The 21,603-nt window shown below is 45.5% G+C and overlaps 2 protein-coding genes, 1 long non-coding RNA gene and 1 other non-coding gene across 6 annotated transcripts in view; 2 read left to right on the forward strand and 2 right to left on the reverse strand.

The window, feature by feature from the left end:
• Positions 1-11,035, reverse strand: part of TRAF7 (TNF receptor associated factor 7) — a 43,525-nt gene extending 32,490 nt beyond the window's left edge. Inside the window, exon 1 of one of the 2 annotated variants that reach the window (XM_061600047.1) lies at positions 10,734-11,035. The gene's annotated coding sequence lies outside the window, so the exon portion shown is untranslated. Of the gene's footprint in view, positions 1-8,060; positions 8,192-10,733 lie in introns of those variants that run through there. The other variant, XM_061600048.1, reaches the window with a different exon arrangement.
• A 333-nt stretch (positions 11,036-11,368) lies between these two features.
• On the forward strand, positions 11,369-14,276 carry LOC133371823 (uncharacterized). The gene is made up of 3 exons (XR_009759394.1): positions 11,369-11,424; positions 12,969-13,009; positions 13,280-14,276. It is a non-coding gene; the product is annotated as an uncharacterized LOC133371823 (long non-coding RNA).
• On the forward strand, positions 13,074-13,157 carry LOC133372147 (small nucleolar RNA SNORD60). The gene has a single exon (XR_009759459.1). It is a non-coding gene; the product is annotated as a small nucleolar RNA SNORD60 (small nucleolar RNA).
• A 420-nt stretch (positions 14,277-14,696) lies between the features above and the next one.
• The window catches only part of RAB26 (RAB26, member RAS oncogene family), a 112,167-nt gene continuing 105,260 nt past the window's right edge, over positions 14,697-21,603 (reverse strand). For both annotated transcript variants that reach the window (XM_061599671.1, XM_061599672.1), the window contains exons 8-9: positions 20,030-20,106; positions 14,697-16,836 (exon numbers count right to left, since the gene is read on the reverse strand). In XM_061599671.1, coding sequence (XP_061455655.1) covers positions 16,734-16,836; positions 20,030-20,106 — 180 coding nt within the window. In that variant the 3' untranslated portion in view covers positions 14,697-16,733. The remainder of the gene's footprint in view (positions 16,837-20,029; positions 20,107-21,603) is intronic.

Below are 21,603 nucleotides of genomic sequence, written 5' to 3' on the forward strand. Positions count from 1 at the left end.
TGAAGCTCCGTCTCGAGGCTGACCTCCCTTCTATCGAGGCTCATATCTGGAAACTTCAATTCAGGTACTGGTTTAAATTGGTTTATGCTCCAGTAGGATTGGCCCCCCTTGTGTTGCTGGATTCTCACCAATCAAAATGGAAGAAATCTCTATTTTATAAACTGGCACACCTAGGTTTTTCCCCCCCATCTATCCTAGCCTTGGGTCCAACAAAGGCCATGATGGATATCAAGCAGAGAATCCTTGATATGGAATTCCAACAGCATTTATCTCTTGTTGATAATAATTTTGTGTGCACTTTAAGTTTAAAGCCTTTTTCCTTAGCACAGTATCTAATCTCTCTCCATTACCCAAGATTGAGAAAGGCATTTACATTGGCTAAATACAATGTTCTTCCATCTTCCCTTTTGGAGGGTAGATATCATAAAATCCCACGATCTGATTGTTATTGCCCTTGTGACTTGGGTGCCATTGAGACGGCAGCTCATGTATTGTTAGACTGCATATTCTACAATGAGCTCCGCAGTCGCTTTATTTCCCCTCTGCTTCAGAAATTGTCAGGTAGGGATGTAACCTCCTACATGCGTTTTTTATTTGCAGACTTAGATCCTTCTATCACATACAGAGTCGCACAATTTTTTGCTGCTGCTATGGATCAGTGTAAAACATTTGTAAACTAGGGATGGTTACATTTTATGATATTTGTTAAATCATTTTATATTTGCCCTTTTAAATATTGTCTGTATAGCCAATTATATATTTTAGATATGTACTATACATGTTACTTTTATGTTTTTTTCTTCTGGTCATTGACAGTAATAAACCATTGTTGTTGTTCAGCAGCATCTGGAGGGCCAAAGGTTCCCCACACCTGATCTAAACCACAGCTAGATGATCATCTGGACTGGTGTCTGCGTGGCAGATTCGCTCTGGGGCTGTCTTCTATCCAGATAAAGATGGAAGATGGCAGCCCCCCCTGAAACACTCCCAACATTCCCCCCAAGAGTCTGACTGGATCAAAAGGACAAAAAGGGTACAGTGGAAACAAATGCCAAAGGAAGGCAGAGCTGGCCCCTCCAGACGGCAGGTGATAGACGTGCTTCTCCTCCATACAGACTGCACTCCGGGGTTCTGGCTTGGCAAAGCTCAGGAAAGGGCAGAGGCTTCAACTCTGCATATGCGCGCAGCCCCAGATCCCACTTGCCAGGGAGGAGGGCCTAGCAAAGGCCTCCTTCCGCCAGAGACTTTGGGAGCAGGCGCTACTTAGCTGGCCAGCTATAACACCGCTTTGTGATGTGCTGCAAAGCCACCAAGGTGCTTGGCTCTCTTGCTTGCCTGCCAGCTGGGAAGGGAAGCGTGGGCTGGCTCCTCGGAGGAGGAGGCGCAGCTAACGCACTTGGTCTTCTGTTGTAAAAACATTCCTCTTCCATGTGACCCGAGCCGCATGTGGGAAGAAGCCAAGAGTATAGCTTTGGCTCGGTTAATGGATCTGCAGTGTCTGCTTGCGCAGAAACGCCAAGGCAAAACCATGGGGCCATCAGCACAGTAAAAGAGAAACTAACAATTCATTCCCACAAGACAGAGTTCAGCTGCCAGATGCTGTTTCTCTAGTTCAGCTCTTCAAACCCACTTTTTGCTAGGTTAGAATTCACAAACCAGCCGGTCATGAAACCAAAATGGAAAAGAGGGGGAGAAGAACAAAGAAATCTCCCCTTCCCCCAGCAGCCTTGGTTTGAGACTGATGTTATTAAAAAAAATGTGGCGTGTGAAATAGTTTTATTACGTCAAGCTAAAATTTCACTAAACACAAAATGAAGGTATATTTCAACCACATGGGACAATTACTTTATTAATGACGCTGACGGACAGAAGGCTGAGGTATGTCGAAAGGAAGTACGGCCTCACACGTTATGTAATTAACTTGTGGAATATGCTTCCGAGATACACAGCAAAGATCAGTTGCTTTCACGGCTTTAAGGAGCAGTAGCCAATTCGTGAAGGAAGAGCCTCTCTCAACAGCCATCACCCGTTCTTCTACAAAACTTCTCCCCACTCCATAGCCATTAAGGGAACATTGAGGGCTGGTTCATACATTCACATACATCACTTAATGCCTGCAGCATAAATGGGGGATTGGGAGCCAAATGCAATGTGGCTAGGCAGCCATGGTTGCTAATTTATTTATTTATTTATTTATTAAATTTTTATACCGCCCCACTAGCATAGCTCTCTGGGCGGTGAACAACAAAGCAATACAAGTATATACAATAAAATCCAATAGAACATACAGCAAAGTACAGAGAATGAAAGATCTAAAAACAATTACAACACACTTTAAAACTAAATTAAGTTAGATTAAAAGCCCTAGAAAAAAGGAAGGTTTTAACCTGGCGCCGAAAAGACAGCAGCGTCGGCACCAGGCGCACCTCATCAAGAAAACTGTTCAACAGTTCGGGGCCACCACAGAGAAGGCCCTAGTTCTTGTTACCACCCTCTGAGCTTCTCTGTGGGTCGGAGCTCGGAGGAGGTAATTATGTACATGGGAGGTCCCAAGAATAAATTACTGAGTGGTAGGGTCTAATTTTTAAATGAAAAGAGGTGCATGGTTGGTGAGGGCAATTGAAACCTCTCCTGTGGCAGGCCTAGGCCTCCAGAGAAAATGGAGGCCTGGCTAACAAGAGTCTGGCAGCAGAGGGGCGGACTGTCTAATAAAGAGTGTGGCAAGAAACCATCAGCAGATCAGAGCTTTCAGGGAGATGAACTTCTGCTGATGTGATGAGACAAAAAATATATGCAACTGCTGATGACATTAGAAGGAAGCCACAGACATTAAGCACGATGAGAGGGCCTGAAGAACACAGCCCACGAGGAAGTGGAGCAAGACTAAGGGGGTAGAAGGGGTTAAAATTGACGCTTAAGGTTTAGTCACAAGACATGCTCCTGAACATTTAAAGGACACCAGGCTGGCGAAGGCTGCTTCAGATGAACACAAGGAATGCAGAGCCAGAAAACCAGTAATGCCAGGCAGAGAGGGGGCTGATATACACAGCTCAAGCTGGGTGGTAAAGCTGGGCACACAAAAGGCCCAATTCTCACTTGAGACATTCAACCTGTGCTAGGAATTGCACACGCCTCCATACCACAACTCCGTCTGCATAGAAAACTAAATGCAAAACACACGAGGTCTAGCCTAGCCTTCTCCCTGACGTGTCAGTTTCCTGCATGCAGGAGGAGGTTTTTGTTTTGTTTCTGTGGGGGAGCCCAGAAGCCCCGCCTGCAGATAGGGGTGCAGTTGAGATACAGGTAATTAGGTCACAGAGCATTACTGGAACCAGCAGAAGGGCAGCAGCTACTCCCTCCTGTGGCCACACATGCAAAATCCAGAAGGTACGAGCCCAGCACAGTAGTAAATGTTTGGAGCAGACCTCCGCCAGGGGGAGCCAGAAATGGAAGATGGTCTTCCTAAAACCCCAAGAGCTGCATCTTCCATATTTCCTTGGAAGCAGCAGGTTGGAACTGTACAAAAGAAAAGTGTGATAGACCAAGCCAACGGCTAGTCTAGCCCAACATCCTGTTCTCACAGTGGCCAACCAGATGCCTATGGAAAGCAGGACCTGGGAGCAACAGTGCTCTCCCCGCTTGTGAGTCCCAGCAACGGATATTCAGAGACATATTGCTTCCAACAATGGAGGCAGAACATAGTCACTGTGGCTAGTAGGCACTGATAGCCTTATCGTCCATAACTGTGTTCTCCACTGTGGCCAGCCAGATGGGCAAGGACAAATGATAAGTTCACAAGTCCCACCTCAGTAACCCGCATGAAGCGTGTGCACATTCACTTGGCAAAGAGAGGGAGTTATAGTTGCATGAAGAGGAATGTTTCCAAAGTACCACTGGGTCAAATCATTTGCCCCTGTCTGAACATATATTGCTAGAGCCTCTCACTCTAAATTAGGGGATACAGTCACACCCACCCATATAACTTCTCTCACTTCATACTGAAAACTCCACTCCAAAAATCACTCATCACACAACTGTATCATGTGCAATGTGGAAAGAGATCCTATCAAACTGGCGGATGGAAATGGAAACAGCAAGAAAATCACTTCCCAGTCTAGGTTTTATATCATATTCTGGGGAATGCATTTGCCTGACATTGAGAAAAAGTGTGCAGTTTAGGACTTGGGCAACACTACAACTCTATGGCAGATCTCTCTGGCGGGTGCACTGCATGCCATACCTGCATGCAGGGGCCTCTCCACACACAACTGCCACCTACAGTTCTCTTGAAAGCAAGTACGTGGGAGAGAAAGAAAATGTACTGGGAGTTGGACTCAGTGGCCCTATAAGCCCCTTCCAACTCTACTATTGTATGATTTTATGATTCTATGATACTCCAGGCTTGTAAACAGACATGCATATGGCCACCTGCAGTGGGCAGTTTGCCTCCAAGCAAAGAGGAAGGAAAGCTTTTGTAGAATGTGAAAGAGTTTACACCTCCCGCCCCCCCTCAGGCCACTGGTGTGCCATCAGGTTACTAACAGAAACAAGCACCCATATGGTTTGTTGTTTCTGTGTGCGTGTGTTTGCATTTTGGTCAGAGAACTACTTCTATGGCTTTATTTACATGTAGGCTTCCTTATTTTCTCCTGCTGCTTTTAAATTTGGTTTACTCTAATAGTATCTGTGCCCTCTGGTTTCCTTTGCTGAGAGCCTGTTTACTCAGAAGAAAACAAACAATTGCAACACTCGGACATTAAGCACAGTTACTCATCATGAAACAAACAAAGGATCCAACAGGGCTCTCGGTTTCCTGCATTTGTTACTCTGCACTCAGCCTGAGGCTGCAGATCCCGGGCCCTATCCTGGGAACACGGACTACAGCCCCTTAAACTGCTTCCTTAGTCAAGTTTATGCTGCAGCGCATGAGGGCTCACCAAAGTTGCATGAGAGAGACTGGACCTGCCTCCTCAACCTTCAGAATTCAGACTCGTGCACAACTCACTCTAATGCAGGCTTATAAACAGAATCACCTTCAAGTGTCTAGTTGCAAATTATTAAGAGAGACATTATTTAGGCTATGGTCGGAAGGCACATGAGGCCAGCACCCTGATGAAGCTAAGCAGGGTCAGGTATGATCAGTGCCTGGATGGGAGACTGCCTGGGAACCATATGTAAGCCACCTTGGGTTTCTATCATGAAAAGGCGGGGTAGAAATGTAATACATAAATAAATATTGTCCTTTGCTGAGAAAATACTGTAAGCGTGTTTTAAATACTCTAAGTCTGTAGCCCTTCAGAGATCTCAAATTTACCTAGAAGCATCTTCTCCTCCAACAGCCCAGGATCTCTCAGGCAAGGGAATTAAACAGCAAATGAGGAATGCAACTGAGCATTCAGGCATGGAAAACCTTTGGCCCTTCCAGGTGTTCCTGGACTCCAGCTCCCATCATCCCTGACCACTGAGTCATGGGGGCTGCTGGGAATTGGAAGTCCAACAGTACCGGGGGGAGGGGAACGACACAGGCACACCACCCCTGATGCAAATCATAACTAAGATTAACCAGCTTGTCTGCATTTGGACATAAGGATAAACTGCAGTTAAGGTAAAAATTGAAGCAAAATCTCCTCATCTGCACACCAGAGGAAGAGAAGGGAGCTGACATGACTGTATGTAACATTAAACTTGTTTTTGCTGTTTTGCCTGAAGGGAATGGAATAGTATTTTATATACATTAAAAAAAAATAGATCACACTCTCTAGTCCACATCCATGCAAAACAATTCTGCCCACTTGTGCTGTACTCAGCGCCGCTGATACAAATTAGAATTCCTACATACACTTATGGATAAAGTTGGGGAAAGTCACCTTTCTTTAAAATCACACTTTAGCCCGACATGGTTGCTAAAGGGCATAAAAAGGAAAGGTGGTGGTGGAGGAAATAAATTCTTAAGTAGCAGTTTTAATTTAAAAAAATAAACAAATATGTATTTCTGGGGCCAGAGAATTTCAGAATCCTGCACCAAAAGTGAGACTACCAGCCCTGTATTAAATTAAATAAATTAATATCTCAAATTCCTAGCTGCCCAGATAGTGTACCAGGAATTTTTACCAAAACTATACTATGAAGCATCCAATCAATGTCAAATGAGCTTGCACGAGAACCTGATGTATTATTTACAACATATTTTATTTTTCAAAAATGAGCTTGCATATACTGAAAAAGGATGGGAACTATTCTACCTCTATCCACTCTCAATAACTACTCCAAGACAAGGCACTCCGCGCTGAAATCAGCTCACAATTATTTTCTTAGAGATATAGCACACATGGTTGTCGGGCTGAAAAAATCTCAGGCATGGAAAATTTTACAATGGTGCCAAGGAAACAGCTGGACATTTTCATAATTCAACATAAAAACAACGTCTAAAGAGTGAAAGTTGGCTCCTAGAATTTTATCTTATGGGCTTCCTGGAGACATTGGTTCAGCCACTGTTGGCAAAAGGATACTGAACTCGACAGACCCTTGATCTGTTCCAGCAGGGCTCTTGGTATATTCCTACTAATGCCAAGGATCTTCCATCCCTTTGCAGTTGGACTGGCTCCACATGTCATAGTGTAAGAACCACTGCTGAGGGTGCATTTGGTATGCTGGTGCTGTAAATGTGTAATTTGTGAAATGGCATGTGCAAAACCTTAGACTGCCCATATACCTGTGTCAGGTGCTATGGCCCAATCAGGGTCTCCATTCACACTTTACATATTTTCTGCAGGGAAGCCGCCTTAAACTGAGTCAGGCCATTGGTCCATCTAGCTCTGTACTGTCTACACCAACTGGCAGCAGCTCTCCAGGGTTTCAGGCAGGAGTCTCTCCCAGCCAGGGGTTGAACTTGTGACCTTCTGCATGCAAAGCAGATGCTCTGAGCTAAGGTCCTTCCCTATATATCCATGACAAGTAATGCATGGAGCTCAGCTAAGATGTGTATTAATTTGGCAGATAACCAGAAGCAGCCAACATTCATAATGGATGCACCTTGGCATTAGGAGGGCCTGAATTGTCTTCGGGATCTTGGCCACAGCTTGGCAGTTCATAGCACACTGCATCTCATCCCCCAGCATCTGTGATGAATCCATTTCATGACTCACCAGAACCCTAACAGCTATTCCTCTTGTGCCTTAAAAAGTAACAAGAGCAGAGGGGCAAGAAAATGGTAGGTGCTTTTCAACGGCCTACTCGAACTTTGTGCTTAAAGAAGATTAAAACAGCAATTTGTGCACCTAACCTTTGCTTCAGCAGGCCTGAGAGCAAGGAAACAGCAGCAGTGATTCACGCCCTGGGTTGCATTGTCTGGCTTCAAGGGCTGCCCTGAGAAAGAACAACTCTAGGATCAGCAGCAATCGAGTCCTCCTTAGCCAATTTGGAGGAAGCCATCATTAGGTCAGTGTGAATGTCAGAAATTAGAGACAATAGAGCAGAAAAATCCATTCGCGCCAAGGTCTGGGATTCACAGAAACGTATACACGAAATTTACTAAGCATGATAGGGAAGTTAAGCAAAGCGATGATGAAACACAACAGCCCTTGGCAGAGAACTGCAGGTCTCTCCAAGGCGGAAGAAGGCTGCCAGTGAACAGCCCACAGTGATACATTTCAGTGGCGCTTTATGCTTGATAAAGATATCGCTTCCCAGCATAGCAACCGGAGTAGAAAGAAAGAGCAGCAAACAGTTAACACAAGACAGGACCAGGAAACCTCAGATCTCTTGTTTTGCCCAGGCACCTGCAAGTTCAAAACGCTCCCCCAGCTTCACAGAGAGCCAATACAAAACTGAAACCTAAACGTTTAACATGAGCCGGTGGCATATTAAAACCAAAACCAAAAAATGAGAGATTTTTCAAAACAGATTTGAGATCACACAAGTTATTCAACTTCACAGCTGACTGCAGTTCTCTCTGACCTGGCAGTTCTCTGCCTCCCAATCCTGTTTAATTATTTGCTGACAGGCTCAGACAGGGCCGTGTATTTTCCCAGCAAGAGATTACAACAGAGGAAGTCTTTTACCTCACATGTACGTTGAGAGCTGAATCATGCAGAAAACTCTACAGAGAAGATCTCAGGAAAGCATTCCCCTCTTTCAAAATGTCTCTTGGACATTCCTCCCTGCTGCCTCTGCTAGAGTGACTGCTCTTGGTGATGTAAATAGATAGGCATGCAGAGCAATAGGCAAGATGTAAATTCATCAGGAAAATCCCCTCCAAGCTCAGCCAATCATCTATCACTTCCTCATCTTAACCATTCCCAACAGGATTCAGCCTACAAAGGGAAGCCCTCCCCACTCACAGAAGGGCAAGAAATTAAAACAAACAGCCATTCTGGAGGGGGATTTCTAAGCAATGCACAAACGTGGTTCTTGTGACGTTGCAACCTTAAAACTGGAACAGCAACTTGCTGCTTTCTTACAAACAGCATTTGCCCCAAACTCAAGGAAGTCCACTGTAAAAATCGTAAAATGAGAATTGCTTACAAAGATTTAGAGAACGAGTGAGGAAACTTGTGGCCCGGCAGATAAGTGTTGGACTCCAGGTCCCATCAGCCCCAGCCAGCAAGCTAATGGCCGGGGATGATGGGAATTGTAGACCAACAATATCTGGAAGGCCACAGGTTTTCCACCTCTGAGTTACAAGCGTCACAGCCCTTCAAATCCAGGGAGGGTTCAAAGAGTGCCTCTGCAGGAGGGTGAGGTGCGGCATCTGCCTTGAAGGAGATGGTGGTGTGCCCCCTCCTTAGGAGGATCTCCCTGGACCCAGAAGTGTTAAATAACTGTCGCCCACTTGCAACTATCCCTTTCTTGGTCAAGGGGCTCAAAAGGGTGGTCGCAATCCAGCTGCAGGCATGCTTGGAGGAAGCAGATTATCTGGACCTATTTCAAACTCCTTTGGAAGGGACAGAAATTTAAGAAGAAATACAATAGATGTGGAAGAGCCTTCTTGGTAGTGGCCCCTCAGCTCTGGAGCCTTCTTGGTAGTGGCCTCTCAGCTCTGAAACTCTTCGTAGTGCACATACAGCACCTACATTGTAGACATCTCAGCAACATGACAAAGTGCTTTTGAGGACTGCGAGCTTTTGTCTTCTGTCATCTAATGCTGTATACTTTGGATCAGTGTTTTATGCTTTTTGATCTTAGTTATGATTGTATCTTTTTTTCCCTTAATCTATCCTTCCCCAGGGACTTTTTATGAATAGTGGGTAACAAATATTTATAGTAAATAACATAATGAATAGAAAACACTAAGCGTAAGAGAAAAGTCTTTCTTATACGAACATTTAACATTTGTGTGAGGCTCCTTCAGAAAGCCTTAAGACTGCTCCTGAGGAAAGAACTTTGGTTTCAAATTAAACGCTAATAGTTGACACTTTCGAAGGCTAGTTCCTCCTTTGTGTAACAGTCAGAACAGACAACTGGGTCAGTCCAGTTGCTTGGACTGCAGTTCCCATCAGCCCCAGCATTATTTAGAACAGAAGTAGAAAACATCAGGTTTGTGGGATCTACTTTGTTTCTGGAGCCCAGCACAGAGGACATACACTTAAAATTAAAAGAATTATGAGTCCTGAAGTTCATTTAGAATACCAAGGATGAAAAAAAGACCATAGTCCTCTTCCTCTCAGAAATTCACTTCTGATTAACCACCCACCACAACACTTTCTTTATTTCACCAGTATGACTGGGTGTGGGTAGGTGTCATTTTGTTGTTACTGTTAGAAGTCGGAAATCCCTGCTGATCTACAAGAAATCACCCAGAGACCTACAGTAGGTTTCGATATGCCTTTTGCCCATTACTCGTTTAGAGCATTTTTAGCCAGCACTTTGGGGGGGGGGAATCTCCCAGAATGACGCATGGAATTCTGTTAAAACATGACAGTCCATCATGCCCACAGGCCTACAATATAAAACGCACGGCAGAGAAGGAAAAAGGACAAGGAGAGAAGAAGAAAAAAACAAACTCAGGTGTGAATTTGTAATGTTTGCATCACAGACACAACAGTGTTAGCGCCTGAATGCCAAACCATCTAGAGGATATCTGGCTGGCAAAGACTGGGTTAGAGTGTTAAACAAGGATGGGGAGTCCCAGATTCCAACCCCTATTCAGCCACGAAGTATACTGAGGTGCGCCCTTGGGGCCGGTAACGATCCTTCAACCTACCTACCTCACAGGGTTGTCATGAGGATAGAAATGGAGATAAAGAACCATGTGCGCTGCCTTGAGCTTCTCAGAGGAAACACACGTATAAGTAGTAAAAAATAATTAACCTTAAGCATGTTACCCAAGGACTCCACCATCATCGTCATTATTACCACTGTTATCACATCTCACTCTAACCCACCTCACAGGGTTGTCGTGAGGATAAAAAATAGGTGGCAGTGGGGAAATACGTACGCTGTCTTACTCGGAGGAAATACGGGACGAGAATGTAATTAATAATTTTTTAAAAAAAGAAAAGTGTTTCCCAGGCCCCCCGTCATTATTCTATCTCAGCCTACCCTACCTCACAGGGTTGTTGTGACAATGAAATGGGGAGGGGGGAGAACCATGCATACCACCTTGAGCTCCTTGTGGAAAAATGGGATATAAATGTAATAATAATAATAATTTTCTCCCTCATCAGACCCTCCCCTCCCCGGGGCGCCTCAGCAGGCCCCTCCCCCAGGCCCCGCCCTTGGGGGCTCGCGCTCACCTGAGGCGGGGGAGTGAGGGGGAGGAGTCGGCCGCCCAGCGGCCCGCGCGCGGCTTCCTGACACATGGTGGCCCTCCTCCTCCTCCCACTCCTCCTAGCAGAGTCCAGCTCCTCCGCCGCCGCCGCCGCCAAGCGCCTGGCCGTCAGCTCCCCTCCTCGGGGCCTCGCAGCGCCGGGTCGGAAGCGGCGTCACATTACTCCCCGCGCGCGGGCCGCCGGGATGCGTAGTCCTCTTAACTCAGGGCTGCGCTTCCCCCGCGTTCTCTGCAAGCGACCACTGGCCTACAACTCCCATCAGTGCCCGCTCCGTCGGCCTGCCGCGCGGCACGTTCGGGTGCTTGCTTTTGATTGGCCCCGCTAAGCGGGCCTCCGTCCTCTCTACCTTGATTTTTTCTTTCCCCCCGCCTCTATGGCTGTGCTGACTTTACGTCACGTAGATTTATCCAGTCAAGTACCCTGAGAGAGCAGGAGGAAGGGGTGAGGGGAACGCCATAGCGTGGAGGGTAGACGGTGTTGGCCAGTAGAAAGAAAGCCTATAAGTGGTGGAAGGCGATTGGCTGCAAGAGGACCAGAAATAGGGACAACGCAATTGGCTGGCAAGAGCCAGCCAATAGGGAAGCGGGGCGAGTTTATAAAAGGCGACGAACTGAGCCAGCGTGTTCTTTTTCTCGCAATTCTCGGGACTAGTAAGGTAAGGTCAGCGTTAGGCGCCCGTTTCCGCTTTCAGGCCTCTAGGGCTGTTATTAGGGCTTCCCTCTGACCAGCTGCGCAACTCAGGAGAGGGGCATGAAATCTCGTATCGAACAGTCGCGACCTTCTTCTTTCGAGGGCTGGTGGGAACTGCTGAAGTTCTCGAAGTGGCTCAAAATTATTAATAGAATCCTATGAGCGCCTTAAAAGCCGGATACAGGACAAGGACGGAAAAGCCCGCCTGGTAGCGGGGCTGCTGGTGGAGAACTTTTCCCACGAGGCGCTTCATTTATCACATTAATATTCCTTCCCTCCATGCTATCCTGACGACGCCCCTGCGAGGTAGGCGGTGACTGGCCCAAGGCCACCCAGTGAGCTTAATGGCTGAGTCGGGATTTGAACCTAGGTCTCAGTTTAATACAGTGGCTCTAAATTACGCCCTGCTTCCTTTGTGTACTCCTGTGAGGTAGGTTAAGCTGGAGGACTAACTGGTCACCTAATGAGGCTCATTGCTGAGTAGGGATTTGTACCCTGGTCTTCAGCAGGTGGGTTGGGACCCACTACCAGGTTGTAGCCGGATCTAAAGTGGGTTGGAAAAGCCACTCTGCCATCAGACAACAACGTGGTTAAAATTTTAAGAAATATGTGGGAACTTTAAAGAATCTGGACTAGGGAGGCCATTGTCCTGATCCAGAAGACTAGTTACATTTAAATTAAATGGGCCCCCAAATCCTTGTTTAGGTTAGAGGTGGCTCCTGGGTTAGAAAAAGTTGAAGACTATTGCTCTCTAACCACTGGACCTCTCGCACACAGTTGGTGCTGAGGTGGTTTGACATTTAAACCAGTAAGAGAGGAGGGGGGAGACGTTTTAAATCAGGGAGGGCTACAATCTAGAAAAAGATTCATAGGAGGCAACGCTTGTCAACTGAGGAAGTTGGGCCTTTGAAGGGATCGTATGCCTCTGGGGAGGTAGTAAAGGGAGCCTGTAAAATCTCGCATCTCCACAGAATGGCTCGTCAGAGCTTTAGACCTTGCGAGGCGGCCTCCTCTGCGTTTCAGAAAGGGAGGATTTGCAGCCAGATGCAGCACCTCTGTTCGACCCAGCAGGTCATTCAGCAGTGGCAGAACAGGGCGCGTGCCGCCTATCTACCAGATTCCAGTCTAGTTTTAATTTTTTTTTAAATTGTGTTTTTAAATTGTTTTTTAAAAAATGTGTTTTTAAATTTGTATATTTGTTTTTTTAATTGCTGTAAACTGCCCAGAGAGCTTTGGCTATGGGGCGGTATGTAAATGTAATAAATAAATAAGATAATTTAAAGCTTTGCTGTGGCCTACTTTAGGTACCTACTTCCTTGGCTCTTTCGTACCTGGGATGAGTGTTTGTTTTTCTGAGTGTTGATAGGTTGGCTTACCGGCGTTCCAAGGGGCATCTGGTTGGCCACTGTCAGAATGGGATGCTGGACTTGATGTACAATAGCCCCCCTTGGACCTGATCCGTCAGCCAGGCTCTTTTTACGTCCTTACACCTTTTTTTCTTCTTTCCAGGTGTTTGCTGTCACTGAACAATACGAGCCCTGTATATAGAGGTGAGCCTAAGATATGACTTCGTAAAACCAGAGTTGGGTACTTTTCCTATGCCTGTGAAACAGCAGCCGATGATGAGCTCTTTTAACTTTCTGACACCTCGTATGAAAACTGGTTGCAGTTACTGATTACGAGCATAAGCTGAGGTTTAGAAGCTGGCTTCAGGAGGGTCTGGGCAAGAAGGAACTGGGAAAAGTTTGATCCTGGCAGTTTAGAAAAAAAACAAGACTTATGATTGGCACTTGCCTTTCTCTCTCTCTCTCTCTCTTCAGGAACCACATGGGAACAGAAGTGAAGTTTTGTTTGAGATCAAAAGCCCTGAAGCAGGACACAGTGGATTTTGCTGAGTTTCTTTGGTGAGGTTAAATAGCAGAGTCCTTAACATGAGGAAATGTTTGTGTGGAGCTGGGAGGGCATTTTAGCTCCAATAACTGTGGCCCCTTCCCCAAGGCTCAGTGGCAGAGCATGTAGTCTGCCTGCAGAGGATCCCAGGTTCAAGTCCCCGCATCTTCAGGTAAGGCAGGTGGAGAATCCTGCCTGAAAACCTGGACAGCCACTGGTAGTCAGCCTCAGCAATACTGAGCTAGATGGGCCAAAAGTCTGAGTCTCAGCGTAAGGCAGTTTCCTATGTAATTCGATGGATGCCCCCCATTATTGATCTGCCATAGTCTTGGCTTGCACAAGCACAAAACCAAGAAATATCTGCAGATCCAATAACTCAGCCATGTGATCTTATCCACAGACTGCGCATCCAGTCATAAAATGTAACGTGCATATATGTAAGATTCAGTATTTGTGAAATGGATAAGATTTTGTAGCTGTCTTTTAAGATAGCAGTTTCTCACTGAGATGAGGGTGACAAGAGCATGGAAAATGCGTATCTGACCTGAAAGCTGTGGTGTAGTGGTTAGAGTAGGCATGGGGGACGTGTTGGACTCCCAACTCACATCAGATGGTCTGGGATGATGGCAGTTGTAGTGCAGCAATATCTGGAGGGCCACAGATATTTCCCATACCTAGATAGAGTGTTGGAATAGGATCTGGGAGACTAAAGTTTGAACCCCTACACAGCCATGAAGCTCACTGGGCAGGCATCGGCCAGCCATCATCTCTCAGCTTAGCCTACCTCACAGGGTTGTTGTGACGATAAAGTGAGACGAGGGATGAGTCATATATGCCATGCCTTGAGCTCCTTGGAGGAAAGGTGTGATGCAAATGTGATGTAGCAACTCCTGTTTCAGATGAAAAAAAAATAAAGTAAAATTTGTTTCTTTGGCTGCATTATCGTCCATTACAGAATATGTCTATGTTAGGTGGCAATGAAATGTCTGAAGTTCGTACTCATTCCTTCTATTCCCCTACCCCTTCACTGCAGTTTGACTGGTTTGTGAATGATGGATGGCAATGATAGTGGTGTTTGGCATGAGATTCTGTGCAGATCACCAGTTTAAAGACTTGTGACTTTAAAACTCAGTTTAAAGCCCTACTTGCAGGCCAAGGATCTCTCAGATGGGGAGGGAACCTTTGCTATTCTCGCACTATCCAAGTAGGGAAAGCTGACCTGGAAAGATCTTGTATGGTGATGGATTGCAGAACTCTTAAAAGATGAGGCTACATCTAAATTGGTTGAAGGTATCATTGAAGAGATTTGGCTTTACTTTGTGAAGGCTTTAGCACTTGACAGGCAAGTATCGTTAAAAAAGAAATCTTTTATTAAGAGGAACACAAAAGAAAGCTATATCAACAGAGCCAGCATTTTCTTAATACATAAATAACACTGTTTTGAGGGTGCTTAGGAACTGGGCAGGGCTCTCTTGCTAGGTGGCAGTAAAGGCCAATGTTGGAAACATACTGCATCCCTGCAAAGAGGCAGCTCTGGATCCATGCTTCTATTGCCAAGTGGAGGTTGCAGAAGCCAAGCTGCAGAGTGCTGCCAGGGTTTATTTAGATCAAGAGTCAGCAGGCACATTTGCCTTCCTACGGTACAATATAAAAACCCGTGGCCCGACGCACATACTACACACTGTGCACAACTGGTTTCCTCTGGAATGTGGCGACCGTTGAAGCTTTAAGAGAGCTGCAAGCATGCAATCTGGCTCTTGAGACAAGATGTGCTTCGTTAGAAAACTTGTAGATGCTGGCAAACAATGGGGGAAAAAATCCAAACGAGGGCCTTTGTTTATAAATAGCTATTTAAGTAAAAAAATGAGCTGCATACATACACAAAACCTATAGTAACTAAGAAAGCATGATAACTTAGTATATATAAATATATATGTCTATATATAGCGCTGTGAGTGTACAAAGCACTTCACATACATTCTGTTATCCTTGCAACAGTACTGTAAGGTACGTTGGTTATCTCCAGATTGCAGGTATGGTGTACTTTTGACCCTTCAGATGTTGCCAGATTAAACTCCCTTCAGCTCCACCAAGCTTGGCCAGTGGCTAGGGATGAGCATTGCAGTTGTGCAACATCTGGAGAGCCAAAGCGGTTTCACACACAGGCCATATTGGAAAGGGCTGGTGATGTACCCAGCAGTGGCTTGCTGGGGCTTGTTTATGAGATTCAATTATGGCTATTGAGTCAGGAACTTAGAAACCCATGCTTCTGGACACAAGGCTAAACGTCCCTCACTTTAAGCCAGCAGGAAATGGAAGGCAGGGAGCACTGAATGGAGAAGGGTCCAAGATTGTGTCTCCCCCTGGGACAAAAAAAAGCAAAACCTCTCCCCTTCTCAGCAAATAAGGATTGCCAAGGGTAGATTTCACAAAATTACAAGGGCAAGATTACAAGAGCATCCCTTCTGCCTTCCCCCATTCGCTCCTGCTGGGGGTGGGGGAGTCAAGTGCTGCATTTTTAAAGCCCTGCCATTTTCAAACTTTTGGCCAGGCAGCACCATTGTCAAACTAGCTGAAAGGACTAGAATTTTTCTGCCACTGCAGCTATTTGAGAGAGTCCCTCTGTATCCAAGAACTACCACAAAAGACACAGCAAGGAAATGAGCAGATTTGAATGGCGGGAGACAAATTGCAATTAAAAAATACAGTTATTTCAAATAAAACAAAACCCCACAGCATTTGCGTTCCAGAATGACCCAGCAGGAGAACGGAAAACAGATGCAATATTTCCTTTCACTCCACAAACTGAGTGTGGCTATCGACATGGTGCAGCAGACAGTATTTTCCCATCCTTTGCTTGGATGACAAGCTGTGTTTGTAGAACACCTGTCTGCACGGTACACATCACCAACATCAGCTAAGCTGAGCTTTAAAAACCTTTAAAAGAGCTGGAAGTACCAGGTCTTGGTACTTGTAGAAGCAACAACAATAATGTGGAGTGCAAATCGAAAACAATTCTTGCCAACACGAGCACCACCCAAATGGATTGCACAAGCGTTCAGGCAACCCCCGGGTTATTTTAGTGGCACCAGTGCAGGGCATTTTGCCTGAAGACTGTCCAAGATTCTCCCCTTGCTACCGCAATTTCTTTGTCATTAAATCACCTACCCCAACTGATTTATTTTTTTAAGCAACTTAGCTATGTCTGGCTTCCTGGAAAGAAGCCGCCGAGGCCCATCTCCCACATTTCCACATGTGCCGCTTCACCTGGGCAAACACACAAGACACAAAGAAGAAATCATGTAATGGCACAGATTGTTGCAGCATGGGACGCTTGTGGCAAGTCTCTGTACAAGGCGTGTGACCTGAAGGCAGACACATGTTCTACAGCCGGCAGCACCCTGAGCCCTTCACCTCCTCCTTGACGTAGTCGTGGAGTTTAAACCGGGGCTCGTTGGGCAGTTTCATAGATCTGTGTTTCAGCTCCCTGCAAAGGAAACACAAGTGGTTTGGTTATCCGGTTCCCTAACCTGTTTATCACAGGCCTGCAACTAGCCGTTTTCCTGCTTCCCTGTGGCCAGTAACAATGGCTACGCTATCCGGTCACCAAAGTGCCACAAATGTCTAACACAGCTTTATGCAGGTAGCTATTAAAACCTCCCTCTGATTTATTTTTGTGACTGCTTTATTTTGTTTATTTGTTTGAACCCAAGTGTCATAATGCAGGACAACCAGTTTGGAAGGGGACACCAGTTGGATGGATAATTTTGCCTCATCACCACCTGGTTCCTTTCAAACTGGAGCGTCTCGCAGTACACAGAACTGTTTTGGCATTCCCACACTATATTGAGAAATCAGTTTTGAATCTGTTTCGCTATCGTGCCTCTCCAAGAATTCCAGCGCCCTCACAAAGCTCTAGTTCCCAGTGTTTGGTTGGGTGTGTGGGATAAATGAATTTGGCTAAATCAGTTTGTAGTGACGTTATTGTTGATGTAGTCAGAACAATAACAGCAGCAATATAAATCAATACCATGTACTGTATATAATACTCTACAGCAGCCTTCACCTACCAGCTGTTTTAGACTAAAATTCCCATCAGTCCCATCCAGCACAGGGATTCCACTGAGGAAGGCTGCTTTGGGGTGTTCAAAATGCTTCGACATACATTAGCTTGGTAATCTATAAACACAGTGGTTCCCAAATGTCTTGGATCGCTTGAAAATTGCCAGTGGTCTTAAGAGTACCCCTTTAATGATTTTTTTCCTGCCTGTTTTAGCAATTGTAACGCACGGTGCTGTATGATTTTTAAACTGTATTTGCATTGCTTTTATTTCTTACATTGTCTTTTTATTGTATTACAATGTGCATTCCATAGAATTCAAATTATAATACTATACAATATAACGAATAAAAGAAGCAATCAAAATACAATACGAATTTTTAACGTGGACAGGCTGTGTCCCAGTGTTGGTCCACGGTTCACAGGTTGGGAAGCTGTTATAGAACAACCCTGGAAGGCAGGTATTATTTGCCCATTATTATATCAGAATATGGCAGGGGTGGCCAAACCGCAGCTCGTGAGCCACATGCGGCTCTTTGACATATATGTGCGGCTCGGTCAGCCAAACCACCATCCTCGACGAAGCAAGCCCAGGGCTGGCGATGGTGGAGATGCTGCTGGCGTTGCAGCCGCCGCTTTCCCTTTCGTGCTGAGGCAGGGCGGGCGGGCAGTCCGCACGCGAGAGACCGTATTGACGCAGCGCCAGCACTGCCCTCGCCACGTGCTGCTTCCAGGGAGGCGCCATTGGCCGAAGGGGCACCATGAGGGCAGAAGCGGTGCTCCAGAGCCGCCTCCCTGCTTCACCCCTAGTACTGCCGCTTCCGCTTGGGCCCTCCTCACTCTTTCGCGCCTTTTCCCCACTGAGGTAAAAAAAGCGGTTCCCGCGCGGAGATATCTGAGGCGCCTGTATTGCTTCCCTTTACTGAGGGGCTGATGGCTGGGAACCCGGCTGAGTAGCCGCCTCTTGGCTGTGGGCGCCTTTGCGTGAGCACCCCAAACCAGGGCCCCACACTGCCAGCCGCCTCAGTTCTTTTTATAGTAATATTATTATCATTATTATTATGGATACCATCATTTTGATCTCTCTAATTTTTGTAGCATTGTTGAGTTGTTGCATCCAATTAAGTTTTAGTCAGAGTAGGCCCACTGAGATGAATGGGCCCAAGTTAGTCAGTGCCCTTCAATTTGAATGAGTCTACTCTGAGGAGGACGAACACTGGATGCAACCCATTATTAATACCATCATCCTAGTTCATTTTGTAGCGTTGTTGTTATAACAATAATAATAATAATTCCTTCTGCATTTGAATAGTTTTTAGGTGTTTTATTTATGGCTTGTGGGTTTGCCACCCTGGGCTTCTTTGAGAAGGATATAAGTTTAATAAATAATAAATGGTTGTTATCATCGTCCTACTTTGTTTTGTAGTGTTCTCCTCTTGGTTCTTTCTTTAGTGTTGTTATTTCTGACCTTGTTGTTCTCCTGCTTTTTCTTCCAAGACTCTGGGGCCCCTGTGGGCTTCTCCCCCCGCCCAGTTTTCCCTTCACAGCATCCCTGTGAGGTAGGCCAGGCTGAGTCCTGGCATGTCTTGTTCGTTTATGGCAGGGACGGGAAGCCCTCCAGGGGCTGTTGGACTCCAGCCCTCACTGGTATATATATGTGTACTTTGTGACTATTGAAACTAATACAAATTAACAGTTTCAAAACTACATGCACATGAATAAATATTATTACGTACATATATTTCTTAATATTTGTATAAAGTTTTTGTAACAAAATGTGCATGTAACAATAAAAACGTGTGTGTAATGTTTGTTCGTGTCTTGCGGCTCTCAAGCATCTGAATTTTATCATATGTGGCTCTTACAGTAAGCAAGTTTGGCCACCCCTGTGCTATGGGGAGCTGCCTTTTACTGAGGCAGATCACTGGTCTGTCTAGCTCACTATAGTTGGCACTGATTGGCAATCCGCTGTCCAGATTTTCAGAGGAGAGTTTCCCAGATGCCAAGGACTGACCCTGCGGCCTGCATGCAAAGCAGATGATCTTCGGTTGAGGTGGAGCCCTTACAACAAAACATCCTTAAAAATATCTTTAAAAACATTTAAAAAAGCTTTAAAAACATATAAAATGATGTGATAGCAGCTCTCAGTACAAAGTGAAATGCTATCTAGTCCAAACTCGCTGCCCAGAGACAAGGCCATAGTTAAGACCAGGTATGACACTGAACACCAGATGCTGGAGAACACCTGAGGGAGACAGCTGTTTCCTTAGGGATGGGGAACCTGTGGCCCTCCAGATGTTCCAGATGTTGTCTTTTGATAATTGACTATGGTGGCTTGGGCTGATGAGAAGTGGACCACTTGTCGTCTGGAGGACATGGGTTCCCCTCCCCACCCCTTTAAAAACGGCAGCTGCTGAGAAATGAGATGGTGAACTAGCTAGACCTTTTGCCCAGTCCGGCAGAGTCCTCTTCAGGTTCTTATCTTCTCCACCCCTCTCCTCGCCCCTTTCACCTGAGCAATCAAAACTGCAGACAGAAATGAGAGGCCTTGGAGAACGTAAAAGTTCCATGCGACTTGAGCAAGTTGAGCCGGAAGGAAAGTCAAAATGAAACAACTTACTTGGCAATGGCTGTGAATGCTAAGTCAACATTCAAACCACTCTTGGCACTGGTCTCCATGAAGGGCACTCCGTATTCCTGAAAAAGTAAAAGACGGCATTCACTGCCAGCCTTTCCCCTACATTCAGTCGCTCTTTTAAAAAGAAATCTAGCTCAGCCTTCCCCGACTTGATACCCTCCAGATGTTTCAGACTACAACTCCCATCAGCCATGCTAGCTTAGGCTGATGGGAGTTGTAGTCCAAAACATCTGGAGGGCACCACCTTGGGAAAGGCTGAGCTAGAGGCCTTCATCACTGCCACTAAATTGAGGTTATGAAGTAACACTAAAAACAGCACATCTGTGTGAGAATGGGCCACTGAGGGATCATTGCTGCAAGCAAGTTACTCTCACCGAAGACGCTACCCAAAACATTTATCTTGACAAATCTTTGAGTTGCAAGAAAATCCATACTCTACCATGCTGCTAAGATCCTGAGGAAAGATGGAACAGAAGGGAGTGCTTAGCTTAGAGCAGGTGAAATTGTTTTGTTTCCTGATATTCTTGAGTGTCTTCTACTCCAGCTTGCATAGTTAAACACTGGCTAACGATGGAAATTGATTGTCCCATGGATATCGCTTTGAATGCACCTGACAGACCAAGCTTCCCAATGACCTCTGAGCTTATCAGTATGTTATGACCCCAGCGGGGACACAGTCATGCTTCTGAGTGCACGCAGGGGCTATATATATATATATATCCCACAATTCCATGTAAAAGCAGGAAAAGCCCAGGATGAAATGTATGAAGAATTATGCAAGGACCATGCCTTTCATTTTTTAAAGTCATACAGGTTTTTTAGCTTATGGCCGTGATGGACAGAGCTAAATGTGTGTCTGCGTGCAGTGCAGATCACTGCAGCTCCCGAAGACACTTTTCCCCAACCCGGCTGGCCCCCAAACATTTTGGATGACAGCTCCCAGCAGCCCCAGCTGACACAGTTGTGGGATACTGGGACTGGCAGAAGTACAGCTGGGCTGGCTGGGAGCTGTAATCCAGCCAGGTGGAGGAGGGCTGCTTTAAGACAAGCAGCATAAAGTAAACAAAAATGATAACCAGAGGGAGGCTTGGATGCGGAGGACTACTAAGGACATATGTGGAAGAGGCTGCAGTGTGTGTGTGTGTGTGGCTTCTGTCTCAATTATTTTTAATTACAAACAACACTTTTGTGGAGTTTGTTGCATTTCTGTATTTGATTTTTATCTGTCAGGTTTATGTTTAAGAGAAAACTTACTGTTCTGTTAATAATGCTGCTTTAACGTCTCTTTTATATTGGACATTGATTTGTAATGTTTTCTTTTAATTTTTGTTTGATGCTTTAATCTAGGTTGTAAACCACTTTTGAGATCCCCCCCCAAAGATACAAAGCAGTGTAGAAATATTTAAATAAATAAAATTAAGAAAGTATATGCAAATTTCCTTCATGTGCACAACTCCTTTGGAAGGGAGGGCGGTATATAAAATGAAATCGTCATCATTATCGGCTTGCAGAAATTAGCCTCTCTTGAAGCAGAATTTCAATTTAAGTTAGTGAGG

The sequence above is a fragment of the Rhineura floridana genome, chromosome 17 (assembly GCF_030035675.1).
Source record: "Rhineura floridana isolate rRhiFlo1 chromosome 17, rRhiFlo1.hap2, whole genome shotgun sequence".
NCBI classification, from domain to species: domain Eukaryota; kingdom Metazoa; phylum Chordata; class Lepidosauria; order Squamata; family Rhineuridae; genus Rhineura; species Rhineura floridana.